Source organism: Lepidochelys olivacea, assembly GCF_965140295.1.
Source record: "Lepidochelys olivacea isolate rLepOli2 genome assembly, chromosome: 22".
Classification (NCBI taxonomy): Eukaryota; Metazoa; Chordata; order Testudines; family Cheloniidae; genus Lepidochelys; species Lepidochelys olivacea.
The window spans coordinates 3,042,569-3,064,868 of NC_140432.1; the positions used below are offsets into that span (position 1 = coordinate 3,042,569).

Consider the following 22,300-nt stretch of genomic DNA (forward strand, 5'->3'; position numbering starts at 1 on the left):
CTCCCGCTGACAAACACCCCTGTACATCAGAGACAAACTCTCTTAATCTGCCCCTTCTCCTAGCTAAACCCCCATCCTGCAGAGCCCCAGAACAACTCCCACCTAGTTGGATCTCCTAGGTCTCTGTGCAGGGGAAGCAGCAAGTTCCTTCCACATTAGTATCATGATATGCCCACTTATCACAGGGGAGATTGGGGCATGATTCCCTGATGGGAAAGCTGCAATTTTGACACTAAGGGTATGTATACACTGCAATTAAAATGGGTGTCTGGTCTAGGCCAGCTGACTTGGGGTTACAGGGCTTGTCTGGAATGGTGGCTGAACATCCAAAATATTTAAATAAATGGTATTCTATTATTAACGGTGTGATTAAAAATGCAATTCATTTTTTTTAATTTCAGGATTAAGTGCAATTAATTTTATTTGATTCACAGCCATAGTTTTTAATATCAGGATAGTGAACTGAAGCTAGCTAACTCCATGGAAAATCCTAGTAGAGTCAAGGTCCAGGTAAATTTAACTTCCATGTACCTAGTTGAAGTCACTCCTAGTTACCCCACCTGGGGCTGATGGACATTCCTATTGGAGAGACACACACCTCCATGACATAGCACAAAGGAGTTGATAAAAAGAGTGTGGGATTCATCCCAAGGAAAGGTGAGCTGCAAAAGGGAAAAGCAGACAACTCAAGTGGAGGAGTTGAGAGACCACAGTGACACAAATGCTGCTTTAAAGTTCAGTATGTGGAAATTAGCAAATGGAAAACAAAATCTTTTCTTAGCCCTAGACAATGTTTTTATGGTCTTTAACTCCCTTGCAGATTCTCTGATGACAAATAAGGGCTGAGCTCTGACGGAAGAATTTCCCACACTTGGAGCATTCATAGGGTCTCTCTCCTGTGTGTATCCTCTGATGTCTAATAAGGTGTGAGCGCCGAGTGAAAGTTTTCCCACACTGGCAGCATTCATAGGGCCGTTCCCCTTTGTGGATTCTCTGATGCTTAATAAGGGTTGAGCACCGAGTGAAGGTTTTCCCACACTCACAACATTCATAGGGTTTCTCCCCTGCATGGATCCTCTGATGTTGAATAAGGTTTGAGCGCTCAGTGAAGGTTTTCCCACACTTACAGCATTCATGAGGTCTCTCCCCTTTGTGGATTCTCTGATGTCTAATAAGATGAGAGCTGTGCGTGAAGGTTTTCCCACATTCACAACATTCATAGGGTTTCTCTCCTGTGTGGATCCTCTGATGTTGAATAAGGTTTGAGCGCTCAGTGAAGGTTTTCCCACACTTACAGCATCCGTAGGGTTTCTCCCCTGTGTGGATCCGCTGATGATTATTAAGGGTTGAGATTCGAGCAAAGGTTTTCCTACACTCACAGCATTCATAGGGTCGCTCCCCTGTGTGGATTTTCTGATGTCTAATAAGGTGTGAGCGCCTACTGAACTTTTTCCCACACTCAACACATGTGGTGTTTCTCTCTCCCATGGGGATTCTCTGCAGGGCCGTAGTTTCCCTGAGACATTTGTGAGTTCCCCGATAATAACCAGATTGACCAACTTTCTGTGTTGGCTGGTTTCCCTGCCACGTCTCTGGAATGTGCTGACTCTCACAGGCTTTTCCCTGATCACAACTCCTGGACACAATCCCTTTGCATCTTTGCAATAATGCACCATGTGATTCCACTTCCTCATCATCTTCCTGCTGAGGATTCTGCTCCACGATCTCACTCCCTAGTCCAGCACCTGTAGGGACAGAGAAAGAAAAACCATCAGAAACAGGAATGGAAAAGGGGAGAAAAAACTGGAAGAACACCTGGAGATGGGGAGGGGAAAAAAAAAAAGGAATAGGCACTGAATTTCCCCAAACTCTTCCCCAAAGGGGAGACAGGAAGGGATGAATTCTTCATCCAGTCCCCACCCAACTACTCAGAGAAGGGAGTGCAGGGAGGGATCTACTGGCAGGAGTTAGTCTGAATGGTAGGAAGTAGGGCTATCAATTCACTGCAGTTAAGTCAAGTGATTAACGCAAAACAAATTAACTAGATTGAAAAAAACAAAAAAAAAAGTCACAATTAATGGCAGTTTTAATCCCGTGGTTAAAAAATAATAGAATACCGATTGAAAATTATAAATATTTTTGGATTTTTCTTCTATATTTTCAAATATATTGATTTCAGTTACAATACAGAATATTAAGTGTATAGTGTTCACTTCACATTATTTTTTATTATATTTGAACTGTAATAAAGATCAACAAAAAAGTGTGATGTGAATTGAAAAATACTAGTACTGTATTACAAGCTCTTGATCACACCAGTGCACCTTACAAATGTAGAATTGTGTGTGTGTATTTTGTTAATTATGTGTATTTATTGAAAACCAAAATAATGTAAAATCTTAGAACCTATAAGTCCACTCAGTCCTACCTCTTGTTCAGCCAACCGCTAAGACAAACAAGTTTGTTCACATTTATAGGAAATAATGCTGCCCACTTCTTATTAACAATGTCACCTGAAAGTGAGAATAGGCATTCACACTTTGTTCACACTTATGTTGTAACTGGTGTTGCAAGGTGTGACAGGTTGTCATCCCCAGGGTGCAGTCTGGTAGCTGTGGGAATCACTTTGCCCCCATAACCATTAAGCTGGGCTGGTCTCTCTCACGCTGCTCTGCTGGTGATTCAGCCAGCCTCTCCGGGCCCTGTTATCGCCCAACATGACAGCAGGTGGTGCCACACACTCAACGGAGCTACCTGAGTACTTTACCTGAGCCACTCAAGGATAGACAGAAGACAACAGCCAATTCCCCAGCACTGCACCCTTACTGGAGTATAAATGCAGTATTATACTGTCTTGCACTGCACAGGGATCAATAAAATGTAAGCTCATCAATATAGGTCACTTTCCCCTTGACGTTGGAAAGATATGCAACAGCCTTTGTTTACAGAGCTGAGATTTTTCAGACACTTCACTTAAAACACATTGGGTAAGGTAAGATAAACAAGTTTATTCACTATAGAAAGATAGATTTTAAGTGAGTATGTGTGACAGCAAAGAAATCAAAGCATATTAAACAAAAATGCAAACTAAGCCTAATGTGCCAGATAGATAGGATGCTAATTAGCAATTTCTCACCCTGACTGATGACACAAGCAGGCTTACAGATTCTTAAGGCACAGACTGCAATTGCTGTGCAGCATGGGTTCCCCCTTCCCCATTTTAAGTCCTTTGTCTTTCAGAGCTTGTTTCAGGAGTTGAGTTCTGGGGGAGTGAAGACCAGTCATAATGTCACTCCCTACCTTATATAGTCACTTTATACGGCGGGAACCCTTTGTTTCAAGCTAAATTCCCAGCCCAGTTTGTGGAAAAATACAGGTAACAAAATGAAGTTCAACTCTCATGTGGTCTGGTCACATGCCCTTGCATGCCTTGCTGAGTCACAGCAGTCATTACTCATAGGCTGGCTGAAACATTCACAGGAAGGCTAAGTTATTCCATGGTCCATCCTCTTTGCTGATGTGCCATCAGCACTGTCTAGCTTCTTCATTGTTGTACCTGAAAAGCTAGTTGTGGATGTTACCCAGAGCAAGCACATTTGAAATACAGATACCTAGTCAGTATTCAAAACTCCAGATACAAAATTGATACATGCATACAAATAGGATATTCATATTCAGAAAACCATAACTTTTCCATAGACACCTCACAAGACACATCTTGTACCAGATACACCATAATTATGTCACAATCATATCCTAATTATACCACTACGATGAATATGGGGTGCAGTGTCACACAAGGTATTTAGTGCCAGAGATGCAAAACATTCGTATGCCCCTTCAGGTTTTGACTTTTTATCTATTTTACCATAATAAAAATATAAAGTGAGCAACTGTACACTGTGTTATCATTGAAATCAAAAAGTAGGAAAATGTACAAAAACATCCAAAATATTTATAATAAATTTAAATTGGTATTCTATTATTGTTTAAATGTGATTAAAACAATTGCAACTTTTTTTTAATCCCGCGATTCATTGCAATTATTTTTTTAATCCTTTGAAAGCCCAAGTAGGAAGTCATGAGCAATATCTGCCCTAAGGATATGACACCTGCTGGGGACAATCCTGAACCCAGAGATCTCACAAGGTCTTTGTTGGGAATCCCAGCAGTTTCCTTCAGGGACTAACAGTTTAACAGCCCCTCACCTGTGCAGATGCCTCTCAGGATCTCTTTTTCCTCTGAGCCCTGGAGATCTGGGGACAACGGCTCTTTCCCTTGTTCCAGCTGGGAAGTGAAATCAGGTTTGGAAACTGGAAACCCTGCTCAGGGGAAAGAAGACAAGGAAGATCAGGTGAATTAATGGGACTTATGTCCCACACAAAAACTGTTATTTCAATCCCAGCCCATTTTAAATTAATAAAATCTTGGAGTCAGCTCCCCAGATGCTCAAAAGTGCAGGACACTCTTTTTATGAGGGATGTAACTGATCCCATATCTACTGGGAACGCACACAGCCAAACCTTCATGATCAAAGGGACTCCTAAAACCCAGAGCAGCTAACTCCATGTCCCAGAAAGGGAAGACTCTAGACAGAGAGGAAGTCCCCTGGACCTGCTTCTTACTGACAGAGGCAGGCCCACAGACAGTGCAGGAGGGGGAAAGGCATGAGGCCTGACAGCTGAGGGAGTTGGCACTCGAAGAGACGAGGAAGGCCACAGAGAGGCAGCTTGCCCTGCTAATCACTATGACTCCCTACACACCTTCCTTTAGCTGCTCTCACCCTTCCATACCTCTTAGGACCCGAGGAGAAACCACTACTTGTGTTCTCTCCTCCCCTCCCCTCTCACTGTCCATAGCACTCCTTGCTACCAGTTTCCCCAAATTTCCTGCTCCCCAACCATTTCCACCCCATCATCCCAACATCTCAGTTGTTCCTTGGTCCTGATTCCCCAAGAGCTGCTACCAGAAATGTGTCCCTTTGCTCCCTCCCATTGCTAGCACCCCTATTTCCTGGGGCACCTGCTACCCAGCACCCATGCTCCCTTTTCTCTAACCAGCACCAACCCTTCCAGATCCTTGAGTTCCAGTTCTCTCAGCCCTCCACAGCATCCTAACTTCTTATAGCAGCTGTTCAATGGTATCCCAACCCCTTACCACTGCTCTCAGCCGTCCAGGCTCACAGAAGCGCTTTGCCCCAAACCTTCCCATGCCCGGCTTTCTAACACCCTCCCTCCGACTGCCCAGAACCTCCCCATTATTATTTCCTATTACTGTAGTGCCAGTCATGGACCAGTATCCAATTCTGATGAACATTCTACAAACAGAGAACAAAAAACTGTCTCTGTCCCAAAGATCTGACAATCTAGGAAAAAAACAAGGGACAGATGGATACACACAGACACCGGAGCAATTTTCTGGACCATCCTTACTAAATTAAGTCAAACCTTACTGAATAAATTTCACTATCGTAGGAGTTCACTGCATTAACAATATGTGTGCACACTTATTACTGTGGGATAGTCTATAACATCTCCAGGCAGAAGACCTGGCAAACATGAACCCTAGGAAGTGTTATGAGCTTCAAAGGACCATTTGAAATAATGTCCTAGACAAGTTAAGTGGGATACCTAGAAAATCCTTGAGGGGAGGGGAAGGCAACTTCTCACCTCCACATCAAACCGATGGAAGCTGCACCCTCAGGAAGACGAGTTCAGAGGCCCAAACTGGATAAAAGGGTGACTTACAGATGCATGGGCATGCTTGTTCTGAGCTAACAACCAGTACCTTTTGACCACAGAAAACTCTTGGTGAGGTTTGAAGGTCTGTTCACCTGCCTGAGCCATTGATGGGGTTGGGGTGATCTCTGGTAAGCTTATTAGCATGAGTATATGTTCTTTTATTTTTTTTAATATATTCTCTCTGTAATGACTTTGCCTTGACAATCATTGTTTGCTGGGAAAGGGCTGTTTGATAACTTAACTAGGGGTATTTATGCTGTTCATAGCCTCTGAGGAAGGAAGACAAAGCAGGCCTGCTGAGGAAGAGGATCTGCCTTAGTGGGGAATTCACACTGTAGGCAGGGAGCAGTGCAGCCTGGAGATACAACAGTTAGTAGGCAGAGAGATGTGGGTTTCTACCCAAGAAAGGTGCCAGCTGGGCAGCTTGAGAGTGGGTGCCCTTGCTGGATCAGAGAGAGGAAATACAGGTGCGATGGCCCTCAATAGTGAGAGCAGAAGCACAAGGAAACAGTAAGACAACATTTGTAATCCTGATAGTGATCTTAGCACACAACCTGCCAAACCTTTGTTATGTGTTTCTAGGCTTCATAGAACAAGGGAGTTGTATGGAGGGATGGGAAGGAGGATAACCAGGTAGGCTTGGGGATGTTTATGAGGAGTTCCTCCAAAGAGCAAGGAACAGCATGTGAGAAAGCCCTGAACCACAGAAATGTAAGGGTAGAAGGGAGCTCAAGAAGTCATCAACTCCAGCCCCCTGGTCTATGACAGGGTTGTTTCAGATTTGAGGGGTGCATGTACCCCAGAACATGATCATAGAATCATAGAATATCAGGGTTGGAAGGGACCTCAGGAGGTCATCTAGTCCAACCCCCTGCTCAAAAGCAGGACCAATCCCCAATTAAATCATCCCAGCCAGGGCTTTGTCAAGCCTGACCTTAAAAACTTCTAAGGAAGGAGATTCCACCACCTCCCTAGGCAACGCATTCCAGTGTTTCACCACCCTCCTAGTGAAAAAGTTTTTCCTAATATCCAACCTAAACCTCCCCCACTGCAACTTGAGACCATTACTCCTTGTCCTGTCCTCTTCTACCACTGAGAATAGTCTAGAACCATCCTCTCTGGAACCACCTCTCAGGTAGTTGAAAGCAGCTATCAAATCCCCCGTCATTCTTCTCTTCTGCAGACTAAACAATACCAGTTCCCTCAGCCTCTCCTCATAAGTCATGTGTTCCAGACCCCTAATCATTTTTGTTGCCCTTCGCTGGACTCTTTCCAATTTATCCACATCCTGCTTGTAGTGTGGGGCCCAAAACTGGACACAGTACTCCAGATGAGGCCTCACCAATGTCGAATGGGGGGGACGATCATGTCCCTTGATCTGCTCGCTATGTCCCTACTTATACATCCCAAAATGCCATTGGTCTTCTCAGCAACAAGGGCACACTGCTGACTCATATCCAGCTTCTCATCCACTGTCACCCCTAGGTCCTTTTCCGCAGAACTGCTGCCTAGCCATTCGGTCCCTAGTCTGTAGCTGTGCATTGGGTTCTTCCGTCCTAAGTGCAGGACCCTGCACTTATCCTCATTGAACCTCATCAGATTTCTTTTGGCCCAATCCTCCAATTTGTTTAGGTCCCTCTGTATCCTATCCCTGCCCTCCAGCGTATCTATCACTCCTCCCAGTTTAGTATCATCCGCAAATTTGCTGAGAGTGCAATCCACACCATCCTCCAGATCATTTATGAAGATATTGAAGAAAACTGGCCCCAGGACCGACCCCTGGGGCACTCCACTTGACACCGGCTGCCAACTAGACATGGAGCCATTGATCACTACCCGTTGAGCCCGACAATCTAGCCAACTTTCTACCCACCTTATAGTGCATTCATCCAGCCCGTACTTCTTTAACTTGCTGGCAAGAATACTGTGGGAGACCGTGTCAAAAGCTTTGCTAAAGTCAAGAAACAATACATCCACTGCTTTCCCTTCATCCACAGAACCAGTAATCTCATCATAGAAGGCAATTAGATTAGTCAGGCATGACCTTCCCTTGGTGAATCCATGCTGACTGTTCCTGATCACTTTCCTCTCCTCTAAGTGCTTCAGAATTGATTCCTTGAGGACCTGCTCCATGATTTTTCCAGGGACTGAGGTGAGGCTGACTGGCCTGTAGTTCCCAGGATCCTCCTTCTTCCCTTTTATAAAGATGGGCACTACATTAGCCTTTTTCCAGTTGTCCGGGACTTCCCCTGATCGCCATGAGTTTTCAAAGACAATGGCCAATGGCTCTGCAATCACATCCACCAACTGCTTTAGCAGTCTCGGATGCAGTGCATCCGGCCCCATGGACTTGTGCTTGTCCAACTTTTCTAAATAGTCCCGAACCACTTCTTTCTCCACAGAGGGCTGGTCACCTCCTCCCCATACTGTGCTGCCCAGTGCAGTAGTCAGGGAGCTGACCTTGTTCGTGAAGACGGAGGCAAAAAAAAGCATTGAGTACATTAGCTTTTTCCACATCCTCTGTCACTAGGTTGCCTCCCTCATTCAGTATGGGGCCAACACTTTCCTTGACTTTCTTCTTGTTGCTAACATACCTGAAGAAATCCTTCTTGTTACTCGTAACATCTCTTGCTAGCTGCAACTCCAGTTGTGATATGGCGTTCCTGATTTCACTCCTGCATGCCTGTGCAATATTTTTATACTCTTCCCTGGTCATTTGTCCAATCTTCCACTTCTTGTAAGCCTCTTTTTTGTGTTTAAGATCAGCAAGGATTTCACTATTAAGCCAAGCTGGTCGCCTGCCATATTTACTATTCTTTCTACACATCGAGATGATTTGTTCCTGCAACCTCAATAAGGATTCTTTAAAATACAGCCAGCTCTCCTGGACTCCTTTTTCCCCTCATGTTATTCTCCCAGGGGATCCTGCCCATCAGTTCCTTGAGGGAGTCAAAGTCTGCTTTTCTGAAGTCCAGGATCCATATTCTGCTGCTCTCCTTTCTTCCCTGTGTCAGGATCCTGAACTCGACCATCTCATGGTCACTGCCTCCCAGGTTCCCATCCACTTTTGCTTCCCCTACTAATTCTTCCCGGTTTGTGAGCAGCACGTCAAGAAGAGCTCTGCCCCTAGTTGGTTCCTCCAGCACTTGCACCAGGAAATTGTCCCCTACACTTTCCAAAAACTTCCTGGATTGTCTGTGCACCGCCATATTGCTCTCCCAGCAGATATCAGGGTGATTGAAGTCTCCCATGAGAACCAGGGCCTGCGATCTAGTAACTTCTGTGAGTTGCCGGAAGAAAGCTTCGTCCACCTCATCCCCCTGGTCCGGTGGTGTATAGCAGACTCCCACCACGACATCACCCTTGTTGCTCACACTTCTAAACTTAATCCAGAGACTCTCAGGTTTTTCTGTAGTTTCATACTTGAAAGTCATACTGCTCCCTTACATACAATGCAACTCCCCCACCTTTTCTGCCCTGCTTGTCCTTCCTGAACAGTTTATATCCATCCATGACAGTACTCCAGTCATGTGAGTTATCCCACCAAGTCTCTGTTATTCTAATCACATCATCTTTCCTTGACTGTGCCAGAACTTCCAGTTCTCCCTGCTTGTTTCCCAGGCTTCTTGCATTTGTGTATAGGCACTTGAGATAACTTGCTGATCGTCCCTCTTTCTCAGTATGAGGCAGGAGCCCTCCCCTCTCACGCGCTCCTGCTCGTGCTTTCTCCCGGTATCCCACTTCCCCACTTAACTCAGGGCTTTGGGCTCCTTCCCCCGGTGAACCTAGTTTAAAGCCCTCCTCACTAGGTTAGCCAGCCTGCTTGCGAAGATGCTCTTCCCTCTCTTTGTTAGGTGGAGCCCGTCTCTGCCTAGTACTCCTCCTTTTCCTGATACCCTTTCTCCCCGGTGGGTGAGCAACTGGCCATTGTGAATCTGCTGTTAATTATTCAATACTGTTCTAGATGTTAGGTGAATATCTGGGATGTTCTAAACTTATTGCTTATGTCTGTGTGTCCTTAAATCTAATAAACTGCAGTGTTAGACAAGAGCATGCTTACTTGCATTTAATTCTTGATCAGACAGAATTGCTCTGTTCCTATTGATTTATTACTGACACCACATAGAGTGAAATAGTTAAGTTGCCCCTGCTGTGGGTTCTGAAAAGCCCGGATAACAACGGGACCAAGTAAACCTAGACCATCCCTCACAGGTGTTTGTGAAATCTGCTTTTTAAAACTTCCAATGATGGGGAATCCACATCTTCACTTAGAAGCCTATTCCACAGCATAACTATCCTTATAGATTCAGGTTAGACATTAGGAAAAAGTTTCAATCCCCATTGCTGCATAGTTAGCTCATTAAGGACCCGGCTGAAGAGACAGGAGAAGTAGTAATGGGTTTGAATTGCAGCAAGGGAGATTTAGGCTAGACATTAGTAAAAACTTCCTCACTAAGAGTAGTTAAGCAGTGGACCAAATTACCCCAGCACAGAGGAATGAACTTGATGACCTTCAAGGTCTCTTTCAGTCCTTCATTACTATTAGGGCTGTTGATTAATCACCGATAACTTATGTGATTAACTCAAAAAAATTGTGACTAAAATAATCACGATTAATGGCAGTTTTAATCACACTGTTAAAGAACAGAATACCAATTGAAATTTGTTAAATATTTTGATGTTTTTCTACATTTTCAAATACATTGATTTCAATTACAACACAGAATACGAAATGTACAGTGTTCACTTTATATTATTTTTATTACAAATGTTTGCACTGAAAAAAGGATAAACAAAAGTAGTAATATTTTTAATTCACTTTATACAAGTGCTGTAGTGCAATCTCTTTATCATGAAAGTGCAACTTACAAATATAGATTCTTTTTATTACGTAACAGCACTCACAAACAAAACAATGTAAAACTTTAGAGCCTACAAGTCCACTCAGTCCTACTTCTTGTTCAGCCAATTGCTAAGAAAAACAAGTTTGTTTACATTTATGGGAGATATTACTGCTGGCTTCTTATTTACAATGTCACCTGAAAGTGAGAACAGGCATTTTTGGCAGTTTTGTAGCCGGCATTGCAAGGTATTTATGTGCCAGATATGCTAAACATTTGCATGCCCTTTCAAGCTTCAGCTATCATTCCAGAGGACATGCTTCCATTCTGATGATGCTCATTAAAAAAAATATGTTAATTAAATTTGTGACTGTATTCTTCAGGGGAGAACTATATGTGTTCTGCTCTGTTTTACCCACATTCTGCCATATATTTCATGTTATAGCGCTCTTGGATTATGACCCAGCACATGTTCAACGTTTTAAGAACATTTTCACTGCAGATTGACAAAACGCAAAGAAGGTACTGTGACAGGGTCAGGCCAGATGGCTACAGGGGAGTGATCCTGTTGGTATCCAGGAGGTGAGCGGGCTTCTGCCCACCCACTACTAAAGGACCTCCCCCACAACCTAAGGAGAGGATCCACAAGTCCGGGATTCCAAATAAGTGCGGGAGACAACTAATGAGATAACAGGAACGGGACTGAAGTCATAGGGCTAAATGAATGGAACCTGATGGGGACACCGAGCAGAGAACCCTGGACAGCGCCCACTGCTCCTTGAAGGCGTCCAGAAGCCAGCTGACGCCACCTAGAGGAACTCTGCCCAGATGCATGAATGGACTGAGGAACGGAAATAGGTCCCACAGTCGCAGGAAACCGCATTGGCCAACCTCCTCTCCCTGGTTTTGTAGATGGCCATTTTGGCCAGGGCTAGGAGAAGGTTGTCAAGGAGGTCCCGTGACTTTGTGGAGCCACGGATAGGGAGGGCAGAGATGAACAGATGAGGGGAAAAGTGTAGCCAGAAACATAACAAAATATCTAGGAGGAGCCGGAATGGGGGCTGCAAGCTGGAGCACTCCAAGTAAACGTGCACCAGGGTCTCCCTCACACCGCAGAAGGGACAGGTGTCTGGGACAGGGTAAACTGTGCCAAATACATGCCCGTGCTCATGGCCCCGTAAAGGAGCCACCAACTGATATCCCCACCAGGTCTGGGGACCAGGGTAGAGTATAGGCTGGCCCACCAGGGTTCCTCACCCTCTAAAGGTGGCAGGAGGTCCTGCCATTTTGTGTCAGGGCGAGATACGAGGGTGAGGAAGTGAAGGGTGTGGAGCACGAACGTGTATAGATGTTTTCTTGGTGCAGTCTGGAAACAAACCGGCTGCAAGTTGTGCAGCCAGCTCACAGTGAAGGGGCGCGGGGGGGGCAGTTGAGTCCATGGGGCTGGGGCCCAATGAAAAGGTCCAGAGGGCCTGGGGTGGAGGGTGGATGGGGGGTGCCCTTTCGCAGGACCTGGTTGAGGTAGGCCTGAGCAGTGGGCAGTAAAGCGGCCCTCACCTCCTGAAGTATGCGCTGGGGAGTATGAGGTCTGGAGAGCCCCATGCGCCAAGCGAGCATCAGGGATCCAGCCTTTCTCCCTGGTCGTAATCCAGGAGGTCTCCAACTCTGGGGACTTCTGTCAGGACCAACCTCTGGTGCACCCAGGGGGACTCTGCCACCTGCACACAGAGCTGGGGGTTGTGTAGCAGGGGCTCTGCAAGATCTGCCCCCTCGGTGGCTGCCACAGACCTGGTCACTGAGAAGAGTTTCCAGGCCTGGTAGAAGACCGGCAGCCCAGAGAAGTCTCGCGGAAGAACTCTCGGATTGAGATAAAGGAGCTCCGATCCTATCGGAGCCCTTGGAAGCGGCGCAGGAAGGCGTGGGCCAGTACTCTCCACACCAGAATACCTGCACCATAAAGGAGCCTCTGCAGGGCCTGGAGGCAGAAGTCATGGACCTGACTGCATAGAAACTTCGGGCTCTGCCCTCCCTCCTCCAGGGGCAAATGGAGGACCCCTGCAGAGACCCAGTGCACTCCTGGCCAAAAGAATTCCAGAATCGATGTCCGGAGGTTGGCCAGGAAGCCCGGGGATGGGACTAGGGTGTTGAGCCTGTACCAGAGCATGGACAGGACTAGTTGATTGAGCACCAATGCCCTCCCTCGAAGGGAAAGGCACCGGAGTAGTCCTGTCCATTTCTGGAGCCGCTCTATCACCCTGCCCTCTAAACCGTGCCAGTTCTCTGGCAGAGACGGATGTGTGGCAGAAAAGTAAATGCCCAGATAGAACAGCAGACCCACGTTCAGGATGGCCTGAAGCATGGGTGGGAGGGAGCTCGCCTGCCACCCGTCCCCGACCACCCTGACCCAGTTGACCAGGGCAGAGGAGGCTGCCACGTAGACTGCCTGGCAAGCCTCCACCCATGCCAAGTCGCCCAGGTCCTGGACCACGAGGAGCACATTGGCAGCGTATGCCAACAGGACCAGCCACAGCTCCAGCTCTCGCAGCACCAACCCCGTCAACCTCCAATGGAGGAGACAAAGGAAGGGCTCGATCGTCAGAGAGTACAGCTGGCCCGAGAGGGGGCATCCCTGCCATACTCTCTGCCTGAAGCTGACCGGCTCGGTCAGGATCAAGTTGAGCCTGACCAGACACTCTGCAAAGGCATGCAGCACCTGGAGAAAGCCCACAAACTGGGGTCTGAAGCCTAACGCTTGCAGAGTGCCCAGGAGATACCCGTGGTCCACCCTGTCCAACGCCTTCTCCTGATCCAGGGACAGGAGGGCGAATGACAGACCATCCCTACACCCAAGCTCCAAGAGATCCCGGACCAGATACAGGTTATCAAAGATGGTATGGCCCAGGACAGTGTAGGTCTAGTCTGGGTGGACCATGTTCACCAGCACAGACCCCAGCCGCAGCGAGATGGCCTTCGCTATGACTTTGTAGTCCGTGCTGAGGAGCAAGACGGGATGCCAATTCCGTAAGTCGTGGAGGTCCCTTCTTCGGTAATAAGGTGAGCATGGCTCACCTGCATGAGAGAGGGAGGACCCTGCTCTGCAAGGACTCGGCCCAGACGGTGACTAGGTCCGGGCCAAGAACATCCCAGAACACATGGTAGAACTCCATGGTCAGCCCATCCATGCCTGGAGATTTATTGGTGGGCATGCGGCGGAAGGCTTCCAAGAACTCGGCCTGAGTGAGAAGCAGCTCTAGCCGGTCTCGGTCGCCCGCACTGACCATCGGAAGCCTATCCCAGAGCACTCTGCAAGCGTTAGGATCGGTCAGATCCGGGGAGAAAAGGCCTGCATCGAAGGATCTGGCCCTCCCACACATCTCTGCCGCATCCATGAGGGGGGTGCTGTCTTCTACCAGAAGGCAGGTGACATGCTTCTTGACCTCCCTCCTTTTCTCCAAGGCATAGAAGAAGCGGGAGCCGTGATCCATCTCCCAAAGGAGGCAGATGAGGGATCAAACAAAGGCACTCTGGGCCCAATGGTCTTTGAGGGCCTGGAGCTCCTCCTGCTTCTCCCGTCACGCTCCACAGAGGGATGGATCCTCGGGGCTGGCAGCCAGACGCCTCTCCAGCTCTAAGACCTCCCGTTCCAACTGCTCTATGGCCGCATCCCTCCGTTGGCTGGCACCCCGGGTGTAATCGCAGCAGAAGAGCAGGGTGCGCACCTTCCCAATATCCCGCCACTGCCGTGCTGAGGGAAAAGCATGCCTGTGCCCTCACCAGGCCAGCTAGAGCTCCTGGAAGGATGCCACGAAGCCCACATCCTCCAACAAGCTGTTGTTGAAATACCAATAGGTCGGCCCTGGCCTCTCCACGCAGAGAGAGGCTGTCATGGTGGCTAGTTGGTGATCCAAAAACAGGGCTGGCTGGATACTGGAGGAGTGGGCCCATGAAAGGTGGAAGCGTGACAAGTAGATGCAGTCCAACTGGGAGTGGTGCAACTGATGGGCCTCCACCCGGACAAAGGTGAATGTCAAGACGTTGTCCAGGTGGTGGTCGCACCAGATGTCCACCAGGGAGTGATGGTTGACAATCTCCTGGAGGACATCCATGATGGCCAGGCACTGCTCACGAGCGGTCCCGCTCCTCGAGGGTGGTGTTAGAGTCCCCACCCAGGACAAGGCACTCGCAAGGATCCAAGGAGCCGAAGAAGGCAGATGCCTGCTAATAGAAACGCAGCCGCTCCAGTCCTGATGTTCGGGCATAAACATTAATGAGGCTGACCATGAGCCCCTCCATGCAGACCTGGAGTTGCAGCAGGTGGCCCGGCACAGCCTCGGTCACCCCCAGCACCTTGGGCCATATGTCAGGGGAGAACAGGGTAGACACTCCAGCTGTACGAACCGTGAGATGGCTAAAGTAGACCCTGTCCCCCCACTCCAGCCGCCAGCTATCTTCAGCAGCCAGATCCGTATAGGTCTCCTGCAGGAAAACCACAGAGTACCCCCGTCCTGAAGGAAGGAGAGCACCTGGCACCTGTGGAGACCCATCCTACAGCCTCAGGTGTTCAATGTTGCAAAGATGATGGGTGCTGTGAGGAGGGCTGGGGGGGGGATCCTCGCCTGCAGGGACGCTCATGGTCCCCCTTGGGCTGTGCAGCAAGCCGTGACCTACCCTGTAGGTGAGCCAGGAGTCATGGAAGCCGAAGACCCGCTGGTAGGCTGCAGTGGCCTGCTTCCCAGTCCTTTTACCCTCCCCCATAAGGGCCCTTGTGGCCCGAAGGATTTGGTGAAGAGCTGGAGAGCGAGCTGCACCTTGTTGTGGGAGCCACAGACGTCTTCAAGAAACTCCCACAGCTCTTCTCTCAGTGTATGGGGGGCCCCCGGCCTTTCTCCGGAGGGGCAGCCCTGTGGCCCACCAAGACAGGCAGGCAAGGGGCGGACTCCCGACATGGCACCTGATAGGTTGGTGCCACTTAGCCCACCTCAGACCCGGCTCAATTGGGGGCAGCAGAGGGAAGATAGCAGCCCCTAGTGGGTCAGGACAGGGGAACATGAAGGCTGCTCCCTGGGGGCCATCCTCTGGGAAATGGAAGGAGATGGCCCTAGGGGCGGCAATGGCATCACAGGAAGTGGAGAGGATAGGCACAGGTTGGCATCAGAGGCAGGGGAGGGGTGAGGAACAAGTCGGGGAGAGGGGCAGAGGCAGGATCCTGGGCCCAAGTAGTTGGGCCGTTGGGAGGTGGCCCCTCTCGGTCAGGCTCAGGGGTCTGGGGAGTGTGAAGAGGGTCCCCAGTGATGCTGGACTCAGGCTCTGCGGCGGGTGTGATAGCCATGGCATCACGAGGTGGATGATCTTTGGTGGGGCCCCCAACCGGGAAGGAGGTCAGTTGCCCTGCACCAATGAGGGGTGCCCTGGTGACTTGGGTCCTGGCCGCGAGGCACTGGCCGTCGCCTCAGTAGGCTCGGCAGCCATCAGCAGGGCGCTACCTGTGGCTGGGAAGATGGAAGACTCCAGGGGACCCTTGGAGGTTGGACCAGAAGCAGTGGTTAGGAGAAGGGAGCATGGGGAAAGGGAGGGCGGGGTGAGGTTGCCTAGATCGAGGCCTGCTGGCAGATGGTCGTCTTCCCCCTGGGCGACCAGGGTCAGACCCAGGGCCTTGATCTCCTCGTAGATGGAAGGGAGATCAACTTCCACCACCCTAGAGTTCTCCCTGCCAGCGCCTGAAGCGACGCTCGCCTCGAGGCTCCAGAAGTTAAGGGGGCAGGAGGGGCTCCATTGGGAGCCTCCGTAGGAAGGGACTCCAGTGGAGGGGTGACGCTTCTCCCCGGTGCTGCCACATCTTCCCCAGCCAGTGCATGGAATACACCCGTGGGCAAGGCAGAAAGCTCGGCATCGGTGCCCCCCTTCCTGGTCTTCCGGGGGGCCTCCGCATCTGACGGAAGGAGCGGAGCTTGAGTCTTCTGCTTGCCCCGCTTCCCCTGTACTAGGGCCCAGCCCTCCATGGCATCATCTAGGGGCTGGCTAACAGGAGTTGGGTCAGGGAGGTAATGGTGAGGCAGCACAAGGGAGGAAAGATTCCCCCTGGGGTGGGCCCTCTCCTATGCCTGCCAGTATCCCCACCGCACCCTCCTCCACAGGTCCCACCAGATTGCAGGCAGCAGAGGTGGGGCGCTCCCACTCATCTGGGCGTACTGGGGGAGGTGCTCCTTGGGCCTGAGGGGGAGCAGCGGTGGGCTGGGAAGGAGGAGGGGTGGCTCCAGGCAGCCAGGGGCACTGGCGATGACGGGGCCAGCGACCTGCCAGGGCTCGGGGGTCCCAGACACTCCTCCATTCCGGGCCAAGGGGCAGTCCCTCTGGATGTGCCCCATTGCCCAGCAGAGGTAGCACTGGGCCTCCCCCATTGAATAATGTACCTGGTAGCTGGCCCCCTAGTAGGGGACCAGGAAGGACCCCTCGAGCGCCTCTCCATCATGCGCCAGCAGCGGCAGTTGAAGCTGCACCTGCCCATGGAACATGAGGATGTGATGGAGAGTGGGGTCTTTGCAGCCCAGTGGGAGAGGGCTAACAATGGAGATCGGTTTCCCAGGGTAGAGAGGGCCGGTAACAGGGCAGCATCGGAAAGGAAGGAAAGGACAGAAGTCAGGACTATTCAGATGCCCAGGTCCTCTAGCGGCTGTAGGGGGATGAACACCCCCCCTCTACCTACCACCAGGCCCTTTTCCACTGCCTCCTGGGAGGCGGCCTCTGATGCTGGGAAGATGACAACCTTTCAGTACATTTTGGAGGCCACCACGATGGCCGTGGACCCCACCACCTCGCCAATGCCCGTATGTAGGTTTCTACATGGGGTGAAGTGGGTACCAGGAGACAACAGACACCGTGCTTCCTGGTCAAGCTGGGGAAGGGGCCCCGGCCGCTATAGATGGTAGCAGAGGTGGTGGTCAGAGATGACGTAGCGGCAGGTGGCTGCCACCACCTGGGCGTATGCCCTGGGGGCAAGGAGAGGGGCACCCACAGAGCTGGTGGAGGGAGCAGCGGGGAGGGACACCGTGGCCAGTGGCAGGGCTGCGGCAGTGGGGGCAGCCCCTGCCATGGAGGGCTTGGTTTTTTTGGTGGGGCCCTTACCCTTCTTTTTGCCCTGGCCCTTCCCGCCAGTTGCGGGGGGCTCCCCTAAGAGTCAGAGGGGGCAAGGGATGTGGCAGCAGCGGAGGTCACCCTGTTGCCCACCGGTGCCCCAGCGGGGGCAATACCAGGAGGTTCGGCAGCTGAGGTAAAGGCTAGGGGGGATGACAGGGGGGCAGGCGGTGGCTGGGTCTGCTGGAGGGGCCCCACCCACCATAATGAATGGTGAGGGAGAACGGAGTAGAAACAAGAAGATGGAGGAGGGATAAGGAGAAGCAGGTCAATACTCCTCCCCAGTAGGCTGCGGGCAGGGGAGGAGGGTGCCAGAAGGGGAGGGCTGGATGCAGTGGGGGCTATCAAGGACTTGGGAGGGAGGGGTGTTAGTCACCGACTCGGAATGGGATTCCAGCTCCTCTAACTGCACTAGGGGATCGGGGAATATAACAGCATGGGGGGAGTGCAGTGAGATAGGGGTCAAACTCAAAACAGGGGAGGGGCATGGGAGGGGGCATGGGCGCACGAAGGGAGGGGCTAATCATGGCAAGGGCAGAGCCACAGGGGGAGGGAAACAACCAGGATGGGAGTGGGGCAGAGAAACCAAGGGGTTAGCTTCAGGACTGGGGCAGGGCAAACAAAGGCTGCAGAGGGAAAAGGGTGAGCTGGCAAACAAACCGGAGCTAGCAGGGGGCTGGGGCAAAAAAAAAGGGGGGGGGGAGGAGCAAATGGCTGCAAGGGGAGAGGGGGAGACTACTGCAGGGGTAGCTGTGGGTAGTCCGGGGAGGGTGCATGTGCGCCTGTACAAAAGAGTCTGTTTAGGCTGGCTACTGCTTCTGGCCCACATGGTGGAAGTAGGGTGTGGCAAGCCAAGCAAGCAGTTGAGTCCCAGAGGCAGGAACCGAGGCAGATAGTAAGCAGCCAGTGGGGAGGAGCGCAGGTGAGGGAAGGGACAGTGGTGATGGCAGGGGTTGGGGGGACACACAGATGGACCAGGGGCAGGCTCCACGCCACACCCCCGAAAGTCCCCACAAATACAGTCAAAACCCCCACCACAAGAGCACAGTTCAAAAGTTACTCAATCCTTGATGGCCCCCTCCACAGTGGTCTGCAGAGTCTCTGCGTGCTTCCCCAACAGCAGAAGATCCTCTTTGTGTTCCTCCTCTAGGGTCCAGCAGCTCCCAGGCAGCAAAGGCAGCAGCAGCTCCAGCAACTCCAGGTAGCAGTCCATTGGACAGGCAGGCAGAAAGGACCCCTCACAGGTGGTGGAGTCCACAGCCGTAGCAATGGCTGGGGCAGGGGTCCCTCACTCCCCTCCTCCGGGGAGCGGGCCAGCAGGTCCTCCCAAGGGACTGCAGCAGGAACAGCAACAGAGGTTTGGGGGGGGGGGGCGCAGGGTCCACCAGCCAGCCAGCAACCAGGTAGCAGAGAAGGGGTGTTGGTGTCTGGCCCAGCCAGGGGAGCAGCTGTAGCAGCAGCTGCAGCAGAGAGAGCTCAGGGTCTAGCAGCATCAAGCCCGAAGGCTAAAGGAGAGTGACAGAAGGTAGGTGTATTAGCCCCAGATTAAGCAGGTCCTTTTCTCTGAGTAAGAAAACAGGCTGTTCCAGAACAATCAGGAAGTTGCTAGAATCAATTAGGACAGGCAGGCTAATCAGGGCACCTGCTTTAAAAAGGACCCCACTTCAGTTGGTGAGGTGCGTGCGAGGAGCTGGGAGCAAGAGGCGCACAAGGAGCTGAGAGCGGGAACGTGTACTGCTGCAGGACAGACGAGTATAAGTGTCATCAGGAGGAAGGTCCTGCAGCGACGACAAAGAACGTGTTCGGAGGCGGCCATGGGGAAGTAGCCCAGGGAGTTGTAGCTGTCACGCAGCTGTTACAGAAAACACTGTAGATAGCTGCGATCCACGGGGCTCTGGGCTGGAACCCGGAGTAGAGGGCGGGCCCGGGTTCCCCCCAACTTCCTATTTGATACAAGAGGAGTTGACCTGGACTGTGAGTCCCACCAGAGGGGAAGGTCCCTGGCCTGTCCCATGACCCACTAGGTGGACCAGTAGAGACTGCAGGGATTGTTCTCCTCCCTTTCCCCATGCTGGCCAGTGATGAGGTTAGCTGAGTGAACGGCAGGTTTGAGCCACTAGCAAAAGTGGCCAAACTGAGGGCTGCCATAAATCTCTGAGGCGAGCAAATCCGCCAATAAGCGCAGGACCCACCAAGGCAGAATAGGAACTTTGTCACAGTACCAATGTGAGATTTCTAAAGATAGCTACAGCACTTGACCCAAGGTTTAAGGATCTGAAGTGCCTTCCAAAATCTGAGAGGGACAAGATGTGGAGCATGCTTTCAGAAGTCTTAAAAGAGCAACACTCCAATGCGGAAACTACAGAACCCAAACCACCAAAAAAAGAAAATCAACCTTCTGCTGGGAGCATCTTACTCATAATGGAAATGAACATGCATTGGTCCTGTCATAAATATAAAGGGAAGGGTAAACACCTTTAAAATCCCTCCTGGCCAGAGGAAAACCCTTTCACCTGTAAAGGGTTAAGAAGCTAGGATAACCTCGCTGGCACCTGACCAAAATGATCAATGAGGAGACAAGACACTTTCAAAGCAGGAGGGGGGAGAAACAAATATTCTCTCTGTCTGTGTGATGCTTTTGCCGGGAACAGAACAGGAATGGAGTCTTAGAACTTAGTAATCTAGCTAGATATATGTTAGATTCTGTTTGTTTAAATGGCTGAGAAAATAAGCTGTGCTAAATGGAATGTATATTCCTGGTTTTGTGTCTTTTTGTAACTTAAGGTTTTGCCTAGAGGGATTCTCTATGTTTTGAATCTAATTACCCTTAAGGTATTTACCATCCTGATTTTACAGAGGTGATTCTTTTTACTTTTTCTTCTATTAAAATTCTTCTTGTAAGAAACTGAATGCTTTTTTTCATCGTTCTTAAGATCCAAGGGTTTGGGTCTGTGGTCACCTATGCAAATTGGTGAGAATTTTTATCAAGCCTTCCCCAGGAAAGGGGGTGTAGGGTTTGGGAGGATTTTTTGGGGGAAAGACTTTCCAAGCGGGCTCTTTCCCAGTTATATACCTGTTAGACGCTTGGTAGTGGCAGCAACAAAGTCCAAGGGAAAAAGGAAAATAGTTTGTACCTTGGAAGTTTTAACCTAAGCTGGTAAAAGTAAGCTTAGGAGGTTTTCATGCAGGTCCCCACATCTGTACCCTAGAGTTCAGAGTGCGGAAGGAACCTTGACAGGTCCACACTGCTTTGGATAGTTATTAAGCAGAACACGTCTTCAGCGTGGATGCATGTCCTCTGGAATGGTGGCCGAAGCATGAAGGGACATATGAATCTTCAGCGCTTCTGGTATGTAAATATGTTGCGATGCTGGCTACAACAGTGGCATGTGAATGCCTGTTCTCACTGTCAGGTGACATTGTAAACAAGCAGCAAACGTAAACAAACTTGTTTGTCTGAGCGATTGGCTGAACAAGAAGTAGGACTGAGTGGACTTGTAGGCGCTAAAGTTTTTCATTGTTCTGTACTTGAATGCAGTTATTTTTTGTACATAGTTCTACATTTGTAATTTCAACTTTTATGATAGAGATTGCACTACAGTCAATTAGGTGAATTGAAAAATACTATTTGTTTTTTTACAGTGCAAATATTTGTAATAAAAAATATAAAGTGAGCACTTTACACTTTTTATTCTGTCTTGTAATTTAAATCAATATGTTTGAAAATGTAGAAAACATTCAAAATATTTAAATTGTTTAACAGAGCAATTAATTGTACGATTGCCATTAATTTTTTTAATTTCTTGACAGACCTAATTACTATGATTACTTATTCTACTAACTTCAGTGGACAAAGATCAATTGACCACTGTACTCTTAAGAATTGCCATTAACATATATGAAGACTATTTTCAGGTCCCCCCCTTAGTCTTCTTTCCTCAAGACTAAACGTGCCAGGTTTTTTTAACCTTTCCATTTGTGTAAGGTTCTCTAATCCTTTCATCATTTTTGTTGTTCTCCTTTGGATTATTTTGAATTTCTCCACATCATTCCTAAAGTATGGCACAAAAAATGGACATAGTACTCCAACTGAGGCCTCACCAGGGTTGAGTAGAGTGGGAAAATTACAGTGTCTTACAAATCAAATCACAGTTAGTAGACCCCAGAACACTATCTTTTTTGCAGTTGCATCATATTGTTGACTCGTATTCAGATTGTAATCCACTATAAGACCTACATCCTTTTCAGCAGTTCTACTTAACCAGTTATTCCCCATTTTATAGCTGTGTATTTGATTTTTCCTTCCGAAGTGAAACACTTCTCACTTGCCTTCATTGAAATTAATCTTGTTCATTCAGACCAATTCTCCAATTTGTAAAGGTAATTTTGAATTCTAATTTTGTCCACCGATGTGCTTGCAACCCCTCTCAGCTTGGTGTCATATGCAAACTTTAGAAGCATACTCTCAACTCCAATATCCAGGTCATTAATGAAAACATTGAATAGTACTAGACACAGAACTTATCCTTGTGGGACCCCACAAGATACACCCTCTAAGCTGAACAGTAAACCATTGATAACTAGTTT

The 22,300-nt window shown here is 49.5% G+C and overlaps 1 protein-coding gene across 1 annotated transcript in view; it reads right to left on the reverse strand.

The window, feature by feature from the left end:
* Positions 1-379: 379 nt before the first annotated feature.
* Positions 380-22,300, reverse strand: part of LOC311511204 (uncharacterized protein) — a 39,225-nt gene continuing 17,304 nt past the window's right edge. Inside the window, exons 4-5 of the mRNA XM_084611600.1 lie at positions 4,209-4,322; positions 380-1,745 (exon numbers count right to left, since the gene is read on the reverse strand). Of these exons, the coding sequence (XP_084467726.1) occupies positions 784-1,745; positions 4,209-4,322 (1,076 nt within the window). The 3' untranslated portion in view covers positions 380-783. The remainder of the gene's footprint in view (positions 1,746-4,208; positions 4,323-22,300) is intronic.